The 18,061-nt window shown below is 57.9% G+C and overlaps 2 protein-coding genes across 3 annotated transcripts; both read left to right on the forward strand.

Annotated features, from left to right (window-relative positions):
* Positions 1-9: 9 nt before the first annotated feature.
* Positions 10-10,151, forward strand: THBS3 (thrombospondin 3). The gene is made up of 23 exons (XM_061120647.1): positions 10-151; positions 1,137-1,343; positions 1,980-2,236; positions 2,341-2,443; positions 3,262-3,288; positions 3,490-3,572; positions 3,661-3,712; positions 3,845-3,993; positions 4,356-4,496; positions 4,737-4,814; positions 5,172-5,324; positions 5,533-5,643; positions 5,735-5,842; positions 6,139-6,298; positions 6,628-6,746; positions 6,883-6,935; positions 7,220-7,413; positions 7,576-7,754; positions 7,864-7,912; positions 8,090-8,286; positions 8,531-8,703; positions 9,621-9,760; positions 9,849-10,151. Exons 1-23 carry the CDS (start codon positions 73-75, stop codon positions 9,905-9,907), a joined length of 2,871 nt encoding a protein of 956 aa, XP_060976630.1. The 5' UTR covers positions 10-72; the 3' UTR covers positions 9,908-10,151.
* Positions 10,152-12,463: 2,312 nt separating this feature from the next.
* On the forward strand, positions 12,464-16,978 carry MUC1 (mucin 1, cell surface associated). Of its 2 annotated transcripts, XM_061119857.1 has the most exons (7): positions 12,464-12,619; positions 13,097-14,817; positions 14,925-14,986; positions 15,103-15,233; positions 15,383-15,504; positions 15,587-15,736; positions 16,629-16,978. In XM_061119857.1, the coding sequence occupies exons 1-7, from the start codon at positions 12,559-12,561 to the stop codon at positions 16,695-16,697; spliced, it is 2,316 nt and encodes a 771-aa protein (XP_060975840.1). In that variant the 5' UTR covers positions 12,464-12,558; the 3' UTR covers positions 16,698-16,978. The 2 variants fall into 2 exon arrangements, with proteins under 2 accessions (XP_060975840.1, XP_060975841.1); XM_061119858.1 differs by lacking the exon at positions 15,587-15,736.
* Positions 16,979-18,061: the final 1,083 nt, after the last annotated feature.

Consider the following 18,061-nt stretch of genomic DNA (forward strand, 5'->3'; position numbering starts at 1 on the left):
CTCCTGCTCTCCGCCTAGCCTTTTCCCCTCCCAGCCGCCTGCCTGCCAGGGGTAGTGAGCCGGCTGAGCGGCATGGAGACACAGGAACTTCGGGGGGCCCTGGCTCTTCTCCTCCTTTGCACTTTCGCGTCTGCCAGTCAGGACCTGCAGGGTAAGCCTGTACCAATCCTCTTAGCCCCTTCTCTGCCTCCTCCCCATTTGCCCCCAGCCGACTAGCTGGGGAACATGTGGGCAAAAGGAGAGGGGAGAGTCCTGAAATTGAATCGGAGGGAAGAGTTGATGAAATTATGGCCCTGTGGGGGAGGAGTTGACACTAGAAAGTGGTGGATGAGTGGGAGCTGGCCAGGGCAGAGGACTCAGGGGCTGGATGCTAGCTCCGGTTGCCTGGCTGGGTTGGTGTCTGAGCATCCCCAGGCACCCCAGGGTCTGGGAGAGCAGCTCAAAGGTGGGCTTCTTCCACCCCTGGGTGCCTGGCTGCCTAAGTACAGGATGGGGGTGGGGAGCAAGAGGTCTGGGCTCTCCTGGAGGTCTGGTGGTGGGATGGGCCTGTGGGTGTGGGAGAGGTAGTTGGAGCAGATGACACAGGCACAGATTCTTTACTGGCTGGAAGGGAAACCACAGATTGGCCAGGACACAGGAGGCAGAGGAGCTGGGTCCTACGTTCCTGTGGGAGAGAGCCAGACAGTAGGAGGGTCACAGCCTTCAGTGGGCAGCTGTTCTCATCTAGACCGAGTGCGCTGAACCCCCAGGATGGGAGGAGGGGCACTGGAGTGTGGGATGAGCCAAACCCAGCGGTGCAAAGAGAAACCGCCTCCCCGTTTCTGTGCTGTGGGCACCAGGTGCTTCTCCTGCCGGAGATCAGCACAGTGACTCCTTTGCGCCACCTGGTGGGAGCATCTCAAGTTTGTGGGGTTCTGTTTCTATATTTTCAAGTGAGCCTCAGGCCAGCTGGTTCCCAGAGTGGCAGTAAGGGAGGCCCAATGCCTTGTCCTCTGATAGCAACAAGGGTTGGATTTCAAGGGGTAGTGAACACTATGGGGTGGGGATAACGGATGCCCCACCCCTGAAGGCTCATAGGAGAGGGCAGGCCTTAGCATTTGACAGGGCTCTGACCTTGATCATCCCTGCCTGGCCAGTGATCGACCTGCTGACGGTGGGCGAGTCCCGGCAGATGATAGCTGTGGTGGAGAAGATCCGGACCGCCCTGCTCACCACTGGGGACATCTATCTCTTGTCCACCTTCCGCCTGCCCCCCAAGCAGGGTGGTGTCCTTTTTGGCCTCTACTCTCGCCAGGACAACACACGATGGCTGGAGGCCTCTGTCGTCGGCAAGATCAACAAAGGTGACTGGTGGGCATCTCCTGTCCTGCAATGATGACCCCTTTGAGCACCCTTCCTCATCCCCATTCTCAGAGCCCTCTTAATGCTCCTTGGGCTCCACTGGGGACTGAGGACCCATCAGGCTATGTCCAAGCACCAGGGGCACCTGGTGCCTAGGAGGGGCCTCAGGAGGCCAGGCACCCAAGAAATGGGATGAGGCATCTGTGGGTGTGGCGAGTTGTATGTGGGATGTCTGAGGGGAGGGGAGGCTTGTCTGTGCCCCAGCAGTGGTATAGAGGTCTCTTAGATCCCTGGAACAGTTCAGGGGGTACGGAACCGGTTGCCATCCTAGCAGGGGATAGAGTGGCCTCATGTAATCAGATGGCATGATAGAGTGGTAATGGATAGATAGGTCGATCTGATAACACTGAAGGTTAGAGGACAGAGTGCTCCGATGACACTGAAGACTAAGAAAGTCCTAGTCGTTGCATCAATTTGAAAAACATTTTTCATGTACCTATTATGTACAAGGTATTGAGAGATAGCTGAGTAAGCACTGACAGCCCTAGAGATGTGGTATTCAGAAGAACTGATCCAAGGCTCAGCTGGGAGACAGGGGACGGGGGACAGTGCGCATACTGACCTCCCCTTCTGGGCAGTGCTGGTGCGGTACCAGCGGGAGGATGGCAAAGTGCATGCAGTGAACCTCCAGCAAGCAGGCCTGGCTGACGGGCGCACACACACGGCTCTCCTGCGACTCCGAGGTCCGTCCAAACCCAGCCCTGCCCTGCAGCTCTATGTGGACTGCAAACTGGGTGACCAGCATGCTGGACTTCCGGCACTGGCCCCCATTCCTCCAGCAGAGGTCAGTGGGCTGGAGATTAGGACTGGACAGAAGGCTTATTTGAGAATGCAGGTGAGCAGAAAAGGAAGACCCTCTGAGTGTCGGTGAACAGTTTGCAGCGGTGGGAGGAGGAGTTGGTAGGTCCTCCCCCATGACAATGTTTCTCTCCCCCCCAGGGCTTCGTGGAATCCATGAAAATGATTCTGGGTGGGTCCATGGCCCGGGTTGGAGCCCTGAGTGAGTGTCCATTCCAGGGAGACGAGTCCATCCACAGTGCAGGTAACACATGCTTCTGTGAGCTGGCATCCTGGCCCCCAGCCCTGTCATCTTTGATACTTTCCATCCTCTTGATCTTTCTTCCCCTTAACACCAGTTCTTTTGGCTCACCTATTCCTCATCTATTCCTGGGACTTCTTGACTCCGTTACCCCAAATCTCCTTCACCTCTGACTCTGTGATCTCCAAATAATACATTTCCAGGAGGCACAGGTCAACAAAATCTCCATTAAGGTCATCCTGCCTATCAGGGTGGCCAGAAAAATAGAAGAATCCAAAAAAAAAAAAAGAGTATAACTCTGAAGACCTTTGAGTGGGAGTAAGGAAGGTAGTGGCTTGGTCTTTCTTGGTTGACTAAGCTAAGGGTCTTTTTTAGTTCCCACTGGCATCTATCACCTACCAGCAGTTTCCCTAAGCATTTCTCATCTGCCTGGTCTCTCTGACAAGGATACTCAGAGGTTCTTAAGTAAATAAAATGTCCACTTCTCCTAGATATTTCAAAGAGCTCTTGTGGTAGAAGCTTGAGAGGGAGGAAATGGAATGTATTGGGGCCCTGGCCCTGCATTAGGTCACCTCTCACTTGGATTCCTTCTGCCACAACCATGCCTAGGAACAGGAGGATCTGGGTCTTGACTGTGAGGCAGCTCCCTTAGAGGGACCCTCATCCAGTGGAAGGAGCTGGTGGGGCTGGCCCATCACCACTGCCCTCCTACTATTCATACTACATCTTTATTTCAAGGCACCAGCCCTTTTCTTCCTTCTCCTCAACCAGCCAGGCCCCTCCTCACATCTCCACCCTCTGTGTTTTCTTGTCCTCTCTAGTGACCAACGCACTCCACTCCATCCTAGGTGAGTAGGCCATGCCAAGATGAAGGGGCATGAGGGTGGGGAGGAGATACAGCAGCCTGAAATGAAGTCCTTTTCAGCCAGGAATGGGGTGGGATTTAAAGCTGGGGGGTGGGCAATGGTGGCAGCACCGGCTTATTACCCAGAGAGGGGTCAGGGCTGGTGCCCCAGTTCTGAGCCTTTCTGCATCCTGCACCCTGACAGGGGAGCAGACCAAGGCCTTGGTCACCCAGCTCACCCTCTTCAACCAGATCCTGGTGGAACTGCGGGATGACATCCGAGACCAGGTTTATTGGGCCGGTGAAGGGTGGTGCTGATTCTGGGTGGGGTGGCAGGTGCCAAGAGCTGACTCCTGCCCATCCTTCTGTCTACCAGGTGAAAGAAATGTCCCTGATCCGAAACACCATCATGGAGTGTCAGGTGTGCGGTGAGTGGGAGAGTAGGGGAGGGCTCCACATGGCATCAGTATGCTCCGTACCCCCAGGGCTTTAGCCTCCACTTCTGGTGAACTAAATGGTGACCTCTGGTGGCTTTGACTGTGTCCAAACCCACCCCCCAGGCTTCCACGAACAGCGTTCCCACTGCAGCCCCAACCCCTGCTTCCGAGGCGTGGACTGCATGGAAGTGTACGAGTACCCCGGCTACCGCTGTGGGCCCTGCCCTCCTGGCCTGCAGGGCAACGGCACCCACTGCACAGACATCAATGAGGTGAAGAGGGCCCTTTCTGGAAGGGCATAGAAAGCTGGGGTGAGGGACTTAGCAGAGGCCCAAGAAGGTGGGGTGAATGTTGGTCAGAAGCAGAGGAACCTGGGGTTGGAGACCAAAAAAGACAGGGGAGAAGGGAAGGAGACAGGTCTGGGACAAAGACTCCAAGGTCACGCAGGGAAGGAGCTGGGAGCTCGGCAGGGGCATTGTGAGAGGGCCGGCCAGAGGAGACCCACAGGAGGCCAGGGTGGGATCAGAGAACGATGATGTTGGGGGAGAGGAGGCCTGCAAACAGGGAGACCAGGAGCAGTGGTCCTGGGGTCACAGGCAGGGACCTGACCCCTTCTTTCTCATCTGATCCCCAGTGTGCTCATGCGGACCCTTGTTTCCCGGGCTCCAGCTGCATCAACACCATGCCTGGCTTCCACTGTGAGGCCTGTCCCCGAGGCTACAAAGGCACACGTGTGTCTGGTGTGGGCATTGACTATGCCCGGGCCAGCAAACAGGTCAGGGTGGGCAGAGTACGTGGACAAGAGACCTGGGCCTTGCAGGGATGGGCGCTACAGGGTTGGATGTCGAGCCCTTGGGATAAATGGGATGAGGCTCCTGGCTTACCTGCCAGCTTTGCCTTGGTTTTGGGTCTGGGCTTCATGTCTGTGTTCACAGATAAGGCCATACAAGTGCTCTCTTCTATACCTGAGGAGACCCAGAGTAAGTCTGGTTCTACCCCAAGTCTGCTCCTTCAGGTCTGCAACGATGTTGATGAATGCAATGATGGCAACAACGGTGGCTGTGACCCGAACTCCGTCTGCACCAACACTGTGGTGAGCTGGACACTCTGCATGCACGGGTGTGGGACAGTGCAACCCCCTCAGATTTCCTGCTCCCCTCCTCCTTTCCACCCAGGACGTTATGCATGGTAGGTGTTCCATGGAATTCTGATTATGCCTCTTACTAGCCTTTAGCAAGTTATTTACCTTTACTGAGTTTCAGCATCCTCCCTTGAAAAACAGGGCTCTTACTCTCCTTGAAAGGTTGTCAGGAGAACTAAAGGAGATAAGTGATAGACCTGGACTGTCATCTGTGAGGGTCCCTCCTAGGTGCCTCGAGAGATGGGGATAATGTTGGTCGTGGTGGGCTGACCCTCCTCCCTGAGACACTGCCTGCCTCCCTCCTCCTAGGGCTCTTTCAAGTGTGGTCCATGTCGCTTGGGCTTTGTGGGTAACCAGAGCCAAGGCTGCTCCCCGGCCCGGACCTGCCACAGCCCGGCGCACAGCCCTTGCCACGTGCACGCTCACTGTCTCTTTGAGCGCAACGGTGCAGTGTCCTGCTCGGTGAGCGAGGCCTAGGGTTCAGAAGCAACAGGGGATCTGGGGAAAGGGGTCGGGCTCAGGACCACGTCTGGGGACTGGCATGGGGGCTTGCATGGGAAAGGGAGGTGGGCCTGGGCCCAGAAACTGGTTGGTAAGAAGAGAGCCTGAAGAAGGTGGGGTGTGGGGAGCCAACCCAGAGCACTAACTCCCACCCTGGGTGTCACCCCAGTGTAACGTGGGCTGGGCCGGGAATGGGAATGTGTGTGGCCCGGACACGGACATCGATGGCTACCCGGACCAGGCACTGCCCTGCATGGACAACAACAAACACTGCAAGCAGGTGCAGGGGACAGGCGGGCGAGTGAGGGCAGGGCGCCCCAGGCTGGGACAGAACAGAACTCACCCGCCCACTTCCTCTCCCTGACCTTTAGGACAACTGCCTTCTGACACCCAACTCTGGGCAGGAAGATGCTGACAACGATGGCGTGGGGGACCAGTGTGACGATGACGCTGACGGGGATGGCATCAAGAATGTTGAGGTGGCTCCTAGACGTCCTGCCCCTTCCAGCTCCTCGGCAACTCTGTTGCCTTATCCCATAACCCTGTCCCCCTTGGCCACCGGCAGCTCCCAAGGAAGGGCCCCAGAGCTCCACATTAGGGAGGCATAAGCCTGGTACCCAGAATGAGGTGGACTACATGGGAAGTTGGGTGGGTGGGATTGCGCCACACCAGTGGACCATCACAGGAGTGGCGACTGTAGACCAGGGTGCAGGGACAAGGATGATGCAAGGTGGCCAGTGGTTCAAGGGAGGCCTGACTCTGCCTCCCACCCCAGGACAACTGCCGGCTGTTCCCCAACAAGGACCAGCAAAACTCAGATACAGATTCATTTGGTGATGCCTGTGACAACTGCCCCAACGTTCCCAACAATGACCAGAAAGACACAGATGGCAACGGGGAAGGGGATGCCTGTGACAACGACGTAGATGGCGACGGTGCAGGCCTGGGGCTGGGGGGTGGCTGGGAACCCCATGAAGAGTCCGGATAGGGTAGCAATGAAGTGGGGAGGCTGAGAATTCTGGAAGGGTGATGCTTGGGGAAAGTCAGACTGGGTGAGAGGTTACCTGTGGCAGATGTCAGTGGGCATATGAAGGAGGATGTGGGGCTAGGCTGGGAGTGGGCAAAAGGATGAGACAAGCTCCAGGCAGATTTCCTGACCCGCTGTCCTCTGGGTGGGAGACAAAGCCCAGGACTTTCACCAACCCAGAAGATAAGAGTGTGACTGTTCTAGTGGTAATCCTGTGTGACCCCCATTATATTCCAGGCATCCCTAATGGATTGGATAACTGCCCTAAAGTCCCCAACCCCCTGCAGACAGACAGGGATGAGGATGGGGTGGGAGATGCTTGCGACAGCTGCCCTGAAATGAGCAATCCCACCCAGGTACAGGGGAATGGATAGGGCAGGGAAGGGGTGGGTGACTGGTGGACGAAGCCCAGCCCTTTGGACGGGAAGTGGTCAGGTCACCCTCTTTAGAATTCTCAAAAGGAGATGGTGAGAGCAGGTCCCTCTCTCTCAGACAGATGCAGACAGTGACCTGGTGGGAGATGTCTGTGACACCAATGAAGACAGGTAGGGTTTGGGCCAAGAGATGGAAATTTAGGGGATACTTTACCTTCCTCTAGTATGTTCTCAATCCCCTCTAGGGTCCAACTTTAACTCTCCACTACTGTTGAGCAGGAGGCGGTGCCCATAGTCTACCTCCCATTCCTACTGCTGAACCTCCACCTCATCTGGCTGACTGCAAGGGGTCTGGCTGAATGGAGGGTATACCCCAGAGAGATTCCTAAGCAGAAGAGTGGGGAAGGATGCGGTACCTTTAAAAGCCTTTATTTGGTGCCTGTTCTTCTGGACAGTGATGGGGATGGACATCAGGACACCAAGGACAACTGCCCACAGCTGCCCAACAGCTCCCAGCTGGACTCAGACAACGACGGACTTGGAGATGAGTGTGATGGAGACGATGACAATGATGGTGTTCCGGATTACGTGCCTCCTGGTCCTGATAACTGTCGCCTGGTACCCAATCCCAATCAGAAGGACTCAGATGGTAAGGCTGGGGTCGCCAGAGGACTGGACAGCTGTGGGGTTTGTTCAAGGAGAGGTGGCAAGCCTTGCTGGGGAGAGGGTGGCACCTCAAGGCCTGAGGTGGTAGTCTTGGCTAGTGGCAGTGGCCAGGGCCTCGCTGAGCACCTGGCTTCATCCTGCCCAGGCAATGGCGTTGGTGATGTGTGTGAGGATGACTTTGACAATGATGCAGTGGTCGACCCCCTGGATGTGTGTCCTGAAAGTGCAGAGGTAACCCTCACGGATTTTCGTGCCTATCAGACCGTGGTCCTGGATCCTGAGGGTGATGCTCAGATTGACCCCAACTGGGTCGTGCTCAACCAGGTACTAGGGCAGTGAGCGGGGTGGGTGCTGTCAGACCTGACTAGTAGGCAGAGTCTAGGGAGGGCAGCACACTGGAACCAGGACTTTTGTCTTTACTGCACACCACCAGGGCATGGAAATTGTTCAGACCATGAACAGTGACCCCGGCCTGGCAGTTGGTATGTAAGGGGCACCCAATTCAGCAATTTCAATAATTTCCCAATGGAGGGGTCCTACAGGCAGAGGATGGGCCACTGCCTTCCCTCGGGCATCCCATCCCACCCCCACCCACAATGGGTGTTAGCAGCTTTGCTACCCCTGCCCCTGATCCCATCTCCCCTCCCACCCACCCCTAGGATATACAGCCTTCAACGGTGTGGACTTTGAAGGCACCTTCCATGTGAACACTGTGACCGATGACGACTACGCAGGCTTTCTCTTCAGCTATCAGGACAGCGGCCGCTTCTACGTGGTCATGTGGAAGCAAACAGAGCAGACCTACTGGCAGGCCACGCCTTTCCGGGCTGTTGCCCAGCCAGGGCTGCAGCTCAAGGTCCCACAGCTGCCCAGATTCCCTAGTCCAGGGCCCTTTCCCAAGGCCTCCCCCACCGACCCTGGGGCCTCCCCCACCGCCTGAGCCGGGGGAAGCCTCTTACCCAGACATCTGGCCTGGAGGTGGGCTCCCTGGGGCTCCAGAATATTCTCCTGACTCCCTTTTCCACCTGCACTTACCAGCCTGTTGTCTTCCCTTGCTCTGGTACTGTGGTTGACCCACTGTCTTTGCTGATGCCCCGTAGGCAGTGACATCAGTGTCTGGCCCAGGTGAGCACCTCAGGAACGCCTTGTGGCATACAGGCAATACTCCTGATCAGGTACGACTGCTGTGGACTGATCCACGAAATGTGGGCTGGCGTGACAAGACCTCCTACCGCTGGCAGCTGCTGCACCGGCCTCAAGTTGGCTATATTCGGTGAGGGGAGGGGCCGAGCCCTCCCAAGAGACCCCAGGCCCAGCCTTTCCTTCCTTGCCAGCTGGGATTCACCAGTGTCTTCCCCTGCACTCACTGCTGTGGTGCCATGGGCCTGGACTGGAACCACCTCTGTCTACCTCCCCTCTCACCACAGACTAGTTGCCCTGGCCCCGCTTGTTTCTTAACATCAGGTAGCCTGGGCTCTGGTGCTGCTAAGGACCTATAAACAATGTTAGGCAAGTCCTTCTTTTGCCGTGCTGTAAAATGAAGGTGTATCTGGGAGCCTCCAAAGGCCAGGCCAGTCTGTGGAGAGGCACATCAATCCACCTCATCACTAGTCCAGCCCAGAACCTGCCTCATCAGAGTCTGACTGGAAGGGATCATCATTTACAGAAGAGCCAACGGAAGCCCAGACCCCGCACTGGCACCTCTTAGTAGCCAGGCTGAGGCCTCTCAGTTCAGCTCTTGGTCCACAACTTTGCATTTCCTAGTCGGTGGGGATGACAGGGAAGGGAGGGGAAATGGCCCAGAGCCCAGAGTGCAGGGACTTGGGTTGGTTCCCCTTTAAGGTGCCTGGGGCTGCGGGGCGCCAGGGCAGGGGATGGTGGGGGTGGACTAGAGCCTGGGAAGCGGGTGACTTCACCCCCCAGCCCATTGTACTCATCGTCATGGCAACCCAATCCTCGCTCGGAATGCGGCTGGTGCTTTGAGATGCAAAGGGGGCTGGACAAAGAGCCAGGGGCCCCAGGCCTGAGAAAAGCACCCTTCCTTCCCCCCTTTCCTTCCTCCCTTTTCCCCACCTCCCTTCTCTCTCAGGCCCGGTGAGCCCTAGGGGGGTTGGGGATGAACAGGGCTGGGTCACGGTGGCGCAGTGCCCACTAGCACCTAGCACCAATGAACACTCCTATCCCGGACAGGGTGAAGCTATACGAGGGTCCCCAGCTAGTGGCCGATTCTGGGGTGATCATTGACACATCCATGAGAGGGGGGCGTCTTGGTGTATTCTGCTTCTCCCAAGAAAACATCATTTGGTCCAATCTCCAGTATCGATGCAATGGTGAGGCTCTAGACGGAGATCAGCCTGACCTCTTGTGCCCTCAAGGGAGAGTCACATCTTCTGACCTTAATCATATCTCCTTTCTCAGACACAGTGCCCGAGGACTTTGAGCCATTCCGGAGGCAGCTGCTTCAGGGAAGAGTGTGAAGAGGTGGCCACTGGATTCAGAATCCTGATTTTAGACCCTCGGGCCTTGGGGTCCATCCTGGAGTCTAATTTACAGCCCCTCAGCTAAACACCGACCCTCCTCTGGCACCCACCACGAGTTCAGCCCCAGAGGGGTGGTGACCCCACTGTTCAGGAGATGGGAAGTTTTCAAGGGGGTATTTCTCAGGCACTAACCCCAGGAAAGATAACAGCGCATTGCCATAAAGTTTCAGTTCTTTTCTAAGCCAGTGCAGTTACTTATTTTAGGGATTTTCCGGGGCAGGGAGAGGACTAGTAGAATGTAAGTTAGAGATCTAGAGGGAGTTTGGTGAGAAAGGTGTGGACAGGGACTAGATGGAGGACGGGGGTTAGGTGAAGGATGGGGTGCTGGTCAGAGGATGGCTAAAGTTCTCCCAGCCCCACTTACTCACGGTGGCAGTGGCGACACTCCAGTCTAAGAGCAGCCGGGATCGACAGCCAGGAGGGCTGAGGCTGCCCCGTTCGGGGTGAGGGGGAGGCCGGGGGGCCGAGGGGGCCGGAGGCCGGGACGAGTGCAATATTGGCGGGGGAAAGAACAACACTGCACCGCGTCCCGTCCCTCCCGCCCGCCCGGGGCCCGGAATCCCGCTCTCCACCGCTGGAAGCTGGACCAGCCCGAGAACCCAGGACGCGTTGGGGAGTTGGGTTCACCTTGGAGGCCAGAGAGACTTGGAGCCCGGAAGAGGGTGAAGGGGGTGGTAAGGGGAGGGAAAAAGGGAAAAGGAGACCGCGATATCCCGGAAGGCCGCTTTCCGACGCCCAGGCGTTGCGCGCGCTTGCTCTTTAAATACTCAGACTGCTAGGCGCGGAGCCGTCGCCATGGTGACGCGTGTCCCAGCAACCGAACTGAATGGCTATTGCCTGGCAACGCCCGGGGTTGAAGTTTTGGGGCCGCCCACCTAGCTACTCGCGCTTTCTCTAGCCTGAGGGGGCGGGGGCTTCCCCGCCTCTTCGGCCAGCTCCCCGGCGCGATGACGTAACGCCCCCAGTCCCGAGCCCGCCCCCGGGTCCCGCGGCTGCACAAAGCCGCGCCAAGTCGGCGGAGCAGCGCGGGCCTGCGAGCTGTGGTCCTGCTCTCCGGCTTCCCTCCAATCCCGCCGCACCGAAGTGTTCTTAAAGTTCATTTCGCAATCCGTGTTCTTTGGGGCTAACAATTGTTTCCTAATGCGGACGTAATTGCTTCTGTCGGTCTAGACTGCAATCCAGGACCTCCGGAGGGGGCCCGATAAACTCCACGTGCGCCGCTGTGGCCCCAAACACTCCTCGGTCCCACATGTTTCTGCCCTTCAAAATATAACTTGGTCTTCCCAAATCACGCACCCTCATATACTGTTTTGCACCACCCCGGCCACCTTGTGCGTACCTGCCCCAAACGCCACTCTGCTCTCCAAAGGACAGTTTCGTGCCCCTCAATACCATCTGTCGCCCCACCTATTCTCTGCTTCCTAAATGCGTAACTAATCTGCCCCATTCCGCCTCCCACATTCCGATGTCCTCGCCCAAATACCTGGGTGCCCCTTCCACATAACTCAGGACCCCACCCACTTAGCGCCATTTCCTCCAGACGGCGCCGCGACAGGTCTGAGTCCCCTCCTAAAACCCCCAGCCCCTCCATCGATGATACAGTGTGTTCCTCCCCTTCTCTGTCCAAGCCACTGCCTCTCCTGGCCAGGGCCTGCTCTGCCCAGTCTCTCTCTGCCCCCACTTCGGCAGTGCCACCCAGCCTCCTCTCCCCAGACCCGGGGAGCCCCTCAGCCCTCTCGGGCAGGCCGGGTGAAGCTCTCGGTGACCGCTAGAGGGCGGGAGAGCCCGGCCAGAGAGCCGCCGCTACCTGGTGGATTCGGGGAAAGGAAAGACCCTAGGGTTTGGTGGAATTTCGTATTTCTCTAAGTGGAAATTTCTTCCCCCGCCCCCTTCTAGAGATAAAGTCAAGGAAGGAACTTGGGCTGCTGGAAAGTCTTTCAGGGGCGGGGACTGTGGGTTTCGGGGTAGAACCGTGTGTGGAACTGGACAGGGAGACGTCAGAAGGGTGGGGCTATTCTGGGAAGTAGTGGGGGGAAGGGGTCCAAAACTAGCACCGAGTTTACTCATTGGCGAGCCTTCCCCTCCTTTCTCAGCCCCCAGAGTGGGACTCCAAGCGACCCAGTGAGAATGGAACAATGGTGTGGAGGACCCACAATGCCGGCCTTGGGCTAAGACTTTGACCTAGTCCAATTTCTCTGTTACTTTCCTCACCAAGGCTGTTGTCCTGAGGCTAAAATAGGACCATGGGGACCCAGGTCAGGTTCCAGACTTCCTCCACCACCTTCTGGAGCCAGGGAGTGGTTGGTGAAAGGGGGGAGGCCAGTCAGAAAACAAACAGGTTGTCAGAGAGTTGAGTGATTGAAGCCCACATACCTTATTTAAGGGGCCAGAAATGGCTGGGGAGGAGGAGGAAGAGGTTGGAGGTAGGGAAGGGGGGGGGTGGAGCTTTGTCACCTGTCACCTGCTCTGGCTGAGCCTAGGGCGGGCGGGGGACCGGTATAAAGCAGCCGGTGCCTGTGTCCGCTCCACCTCGTGGGCAGCTCCGGCCTGAGTTTGTTCTGTCCCCTCCCCACCACTTCGGCACCACCATGACACCGGACATCCAGGCCCCTTTCCTCTTTCTGCTGCTGTTGCTCCCAGTGCTTACAGGTGAGGGGCACAAGGTGGGGAGGGGACTGCCCTGCTCCTGTGGTCTTCCCAACTTTCTGTGGGTTTTGCTTCCTGGGAGATGGCATCCAAGAGGCAGAAGTTGCAGACAGGGGTGGCCTAGTCTTTGCCAGAAGAAAGAATAAAGGAGTGAGGCTAAGGAAAACCTGAGAAGAGACCCCCCACACACACACCTGGAGGAGAGTGGGTGCCAGGAGCAGGCGTATGTCCTGAAGAGAAGTCTGGAGGGGTTGGGGGTGGAATCAGGAGAGGAAAATCCTAGGAGTGGAAAAGCCCACAGTCCAGGAGCAGACAGATATGGGAAGAGAGAGGTAGGTTGCCAGCAGGGAAGGAGAAAGCTGACTCAGGGGCCCACTCCCCAAATCCTCCTGGCATGACTTCCCCAGATGCCAGAGAATGTATTTTCTCCTTATGCTGATTTGTCCCCCAACCATACTCTGTAACCTTGATTTCTTACAGCTGCCAATGGCACTACCGTAACAACCTCTGACCCCAGCAGATCTATACAGGCTTCCAGTACACAAGGCAGCCCAACGTCCAGCCCCACTAAAGAAACTTCTTGGAGCACAGCCACCACCTCACTCACAGCCAGCAGCCCCAACCCCAGCCCGACTGCCTCTCCAGGCCACGATGATGCCTCATCTCTGACCAGCAGCCCTGCCCCAAGCCCGGCTGCCTCTCCAGGCCATGACAGTGCCTTGACTTCAGCCAGCAGCCCTGCCCCAAGCCTGGCCGCCGCTCCCAGCCACGACAGCACCTCGACTCCAACCGGCAGCCCTGCCCCAAGCCCGGCCGCCTCTCCAGGCCACGACGGCGCCTCGACTTCAGCCGGCAGCCCTGCCCCAAGCCCGGCCGCCTCTTCAGGCCACGACGGCGCCTCGACTCCGACCGGCAGCCCTGCCCCAAGCCCGGCTGCCTCTCCCGGCCACGACGGCGCCTCGACTCCGACTGGCAGCCCTGCCCCAAGCCCGGCAGCCTCTCCAGGCCACGACAGTGCTGACGGCGCCTCGACTCCGACCGGCAGCCCTGCCCCAAGCCCGGCCGCCTCTCCCGGCCACGACGGCGCCTCGACTCCGACCGGCAGCCCTGCCCCAAGCCCGGCCGCCTCTCCCGGCCACGACGGCGCCTCGACTCCGACCGGCAGCCCTGCCCCAAGCCCGGCCGCCTCTCCCGGCCACGACGGCGCCTCGACTCCGACCGGCAGCCCTGCCCCAAGCCCGGCCGCCTCTCCCGGCCACGACGGCGCCTCGACTCCGACCGGCAGCCCTGCCCCAAGCCCGGCCGCCTCTCCAGGCCACGACAGTGCCTTGACTTCAGCCAGCAGCCCTGCCCCAAGCCCGGCCACCTCTCCAGGCCACGACGGCGCCTCGACTCCGACCGGCAGCCCTGCCCCAAGCCCGGCCACCTCTCCAGGCCACGACAGTGCCTTGACTTCAGCCAGCAGCACTGCCCCAAGCCCGGCCACCTCTCCAGGCCACGACGGCGCCTTGACTCCGACCGGCAGCCCTGCCCCAAGCCCGGCCACCTCTCCAGGCCACGACAGTGCCTTGACTTCAGCCAGCAGCACTGCCCCAAGCCCGGCCACCTCTCCAGGCCACGACGGCGCCTCGACTCTGACCGGCAGCCCTGCCCCAAGCCCGGCCGCCTCTCCAGGCCACGACAGTGCCTTGACTTCAGCCAGCAGCACTGCCCCAAGCCCGGCCACCTCTCCAGGCCACGACGGCGCCTCGACTCCGACCGGCAGCCCTGCCCCAACCCCAACTGCCTCTTCAGGCCGTGACAGTGTCCCATCCCTGACCAGCAGCCCTGCCCCAGGCCCTACGGCCTCTCCAGGTCACCACGGCGCCTCGTCCCCAACCAGCAGCGACACCTCATCCGTGACCACCAGCTCTGCCTCGAGCTCCATGGTCACTTCAGCACACAAGGGCACCTCATCCGGGGCTACCATGACCCCAGTCAGCAAGGCCACTCCATCCTCAGTTCCCAGCTCTGAAACTGCTCCCTCTGCTGCCAGCCACATTACCAGGACAGCTGCCAGCAGCACTAGCCCCCAACAGTTACCTGTTAGGGTCTTCCTGTTCTCCCTGTCTTTTCGCATTACAAACCTCCAGTTTAACTCTTCCCTGGAAGATCCCCAAACCGGCTACTACCAGGAGCTGCAGAGACGCATTTTGGACTTGGTGAGTAGCTGCCTTTCCTCTAACATGCACCCCCCCACCCCCAAAGCAGCCTTCAGAACTCTTTGAGTTGCTTGCATCGAATCTTAGTCCTTTCTCTCTCCCCCCAGTTTTCGCAGATTTATAAACAGAGGGAGAGGGATTTTCTGGGCCTCTCAGAGATCAAGTTCAGGTACAGTTCTGGGTGTGGACTCTGCGGGACTGGCGGGTGTTGTCATGACTGTGGGGAGGATGTACTGACCCAGAAACTGGGACCCATGGCTGAGTTCCCCATTTCTTTGTAACCAGGCCAGGATCTGTGGTGGCAGAATTAACTCTGGCCTTCGGAGAGAATACCACTGCCGAATGGGTGAAGACACAGCTCAGTCAGCTTGAAGCACAGGCAGTCAAATATAACCTGACCATCACTGAAGTTAGTGGTGAGTCCACTTCCCCAGCTGTGAGCCAGCACCGCCCTGCCCGGGACCCTCTCTCTCCAGCATCTGGGTCCCTGCTTTCTCTCTTGGAGCTGGTAGGGGGAGAGTCACCTCCTTTGGGAGACCACTCTGACCACTGCTTTTCCTTTCAGTGCGTGATGCCCTGTCTCCTTCCTCTGCCCAGTCTGGGTCTGGGGTGCCCGCTTGGGGCATCGCCCTGCTGGTGCTGGTCTGTGTTCTGGTGGCGCTGGCCATCATCTATCTCATTGCCCTGGTAAGTGCTCAATCCCCAGCCCTGACCAGAGTCCCCCTGCTGGAAGGAACCTCATGGCCCCCACAACCTCCTGTCTGCCCAGGTTGTGTGTCAGTGTGGACAAAAGAAATGTGAGCAGCTGGACATCTTTCCAACCCTGGATGCCTACCATCCTATGAGCGAGTACTCCACCTACCACACCCATGGGCGCTATGTGCCCCCTGGCAGTACCAAACGGAGCCCCTATGAGGAGGTGAGGGTGGGGGCAGTGCGGTGAGGCTTTGGGCAGTGGTTCTGAAAGGGTACTGGGAAAACCTAAAGAACTTAGAAGAGGTGATGTGAAATAAGCAGTGAGGGACTGACAAGGCTGGGGTGGAGGTCAGAGGGGTCCTGTGGGAAAGGCTTAGAGAAGAAGGGGGGTCTCAGGAGGGTGTGCCCCCCACAACTAGCACCCCCAGAAGAGCATTCACTGCTCGGCTGAACTGGGATGCCCAGAGGTGACATGAATAGGGCACTGTACCCAGGGGAGCCCTTCTTGGAAGGAGCCCCTTGCCCCAGCTTTTCTCCTAAGAATGGAGGGTAGATTGGGAAAGGCTGATGGGGAGGGGGGGGTCTCTGAATTGGGAAAGAAGTCTCACCAAGCCAGGTGAGCCTGGGTGCAAGGTGGGGAGGCACAGACCCCCTCTTCCTTCTTTCTGCCTTTCCCTCCATGACCTAGTAAATAATTACTTTGCCAACTGGGGCTGAAAGGCCACTCCAAGTGGGGGAAGGGAGAGTTTCCTTTTCCTGACTTTTCCTCTGCCTGGGGACTTCCTTCTTCCAGTTTTGCAGAAACGCGTACACCTCCTTGGACTGAAGGAGCAGAGAACGGAGGGAGAAAGGGGCAAGAGGGGGAAGCAGGGGGTGCTGAGAGCCAAGGGGAGGGAGTGAACAGGAGCTGGAGGAGGAGGGGGAGTGGCCCTGTTTACAGTCATCTGGCTGGTGGTGGTGACCAGCAGGTGCTCTCTCTGGATTAACCCTTTGAAAGCTAGTCAGGCTCCTGGACCATTCACCCCATCCTGCAGTGCCATCCAGGGACCCCGGGGAGGAAGGTTGTCCCAGGAAAGCCTCTGCCGCTCATCCCAGTCTCTTCTGCCCCTACCTAGGTTTCTGCAGGCAACGGTGGCAGCAACCTCTCTTATACAAACCTGGCAGCCACTTCTGCCAACTTGTAGGGACATGTTGTCTGCTGAGAGTCCAGCCAGTACTGGCCGCCTCCCTGGAATTCTTCACTTCTGAGGACCCCCGCCCCCAACTCTGTTCTGGGCTAGTGAGCTGGGCATTCAGATGGGCTGCTCACAGCCTCCCTCACAGGACCCACCAAGTCTCCTAACCCATCTTAGCCCTGGTGAAGCCTGCCTGAGCCCCTGGGGACATGCCAGAGACAGCGGCTCCCAGGAGGATTGCCTGGAATGCTTGGAGATGGGAGTGGGAACGTGAACATGGCTGAATAAAATGTGGGCCTCCTCTGAGTCCACTACCAGCTTCTGATCTGTTGTCTGTGACCTGTGGATGGGTGAGGGGCAGTCAAAATGTGTGTGTGTTGGGGGGAGGTCTGGCAGAGACGCTGGGAGAGGAGGGGAAGGGAAGAAGGGCAGAGGAGCGGGGTTCATTTGAGAAGCAGGAGGCTGGAGAGATGACATTGGAGTGCAGGCGGACAGACTCCTGTCACCTCTCCTGCATGGCTGGCAGCACATGAGGAAGGAGGAAACAAAAGCCCGAGGCTCCAGCAGCCAGCATGACCCAGCTCTGCCCGCCCGAGAGCTGGGCTCGCCCCATCCCCGGGCCTGGATTTCACTCCCGCGCCCTTCTCTCCCCTTGGCATGGTGCCCTCAGGTGGCTCTATTCTTAGCTGTCCGGGTGTGAAGTAAGTCCTAAGGCAGCAAAGTCAACAGGGCCATGATAAGGTCCGTGTCAGATCCAGGGCCTGGCGCCAGACTGCCCCACCTGCCTACTGGCTCTGGGGTCTATCACCTAGTAGCCCAGGAATAGGGAAATAGTTCTGGTTCTGATGTCAGAGACTTCCCAGATGGCTCAGTGGTTAAGAACCAGCCTGCCAATGTAGGAGATACAAGACTCAGGTTCAATCCCTGGGTTGGGAAAATCCCCTGGAGAAGGAAATGGCAACCCACTCCAGTATTCTTGCCTAGAAAATTTCATGGACGGAGGAGGAGCCTGGCGGGCTACAGTCCTTGGGGACACAGAGTCAAACATGACTGAGCACGCACCCACTTCCTGACTGATGCACTGATGCCAAAAGCTCAGCTTCTCTGTACACCGGGACTGAATCGAATCTCTGAGACAGAGTTTTAGGTGAAGTAGAAAAGAATAGCTTTATTGTGTTGCCCGGTGAAGGCGGCCACAGTGGGCTAATGCCCTCAAAACCATATGTCCCAAGTTGGAGAAGATTTACAGTAATTGCTCAAAGAGCATGTGATCAGCTCATGGACATTTTTCTGATGGGTTGGTGGTGAGGTAGCTGGAATTCAGCATCATCAGCCTTCAGGACCAGCTGCTCTGGGGTCTACATATCATCTTT

The sequence above is a fragment of the Dama dama genome, chromosome 20 (genome assembly GCF_033118175.1).
Source record: "Dama dama isolate Ldn47 chromosome 20, ASM3311817v1, whole genome shotgun sequence".
Taxonomy (NCBI): Eukaryota; Metazoa; Chordata; class Mammalia; order Artiodactyla; family Cervidae; genus Dama; species Dama dama.

Bases quoted from the DNA above. Each gene is read 5' to 3' on its own strand.
- THBS3 (XM_061120647.1), top strand. From the start codon at position 73: ATGGAGACACAGGAACTTCGGGGGGCCCTGGCTCTTCTCCTCCTTTGC. The intron at 3,289-3,489 runs GTGAGTAGGCCA...GCACCCTGACAG, and splicing joins CGCACTCCACTCCATCCTAG to GGGAGCAGACCAAGGCCTTG. The intron at 6,299-6,627 runs GTGCAGGCCTGG...ATTATATTCCAG, and splicing joins CAACGACGTAGATGGCGACG to GCATCCCTAATGGATTGGAT.
- MUC1 (XM_061119857.1), top strand. From the start codon at position 12,559: ATGACACCGGACATCCAGGCCCCTTTCCTCTTTCTGCTGCTGTTGCTC. The intron at 12,620-13,096 runs GTGAGGGGCACA...GATTTCTTACAG, and splicing joins GTTGCTCCCAGTGCTTACAG to CTGCCAATGGCACTACCGTA. The intron at 14,987-15,102 runs GTACAGTTCTGG...CTTTGTAACCAG, and splicing joins CTCTCAGAGATCAAGTTCAG to GCCAGGATCTGTGGTGGCAG.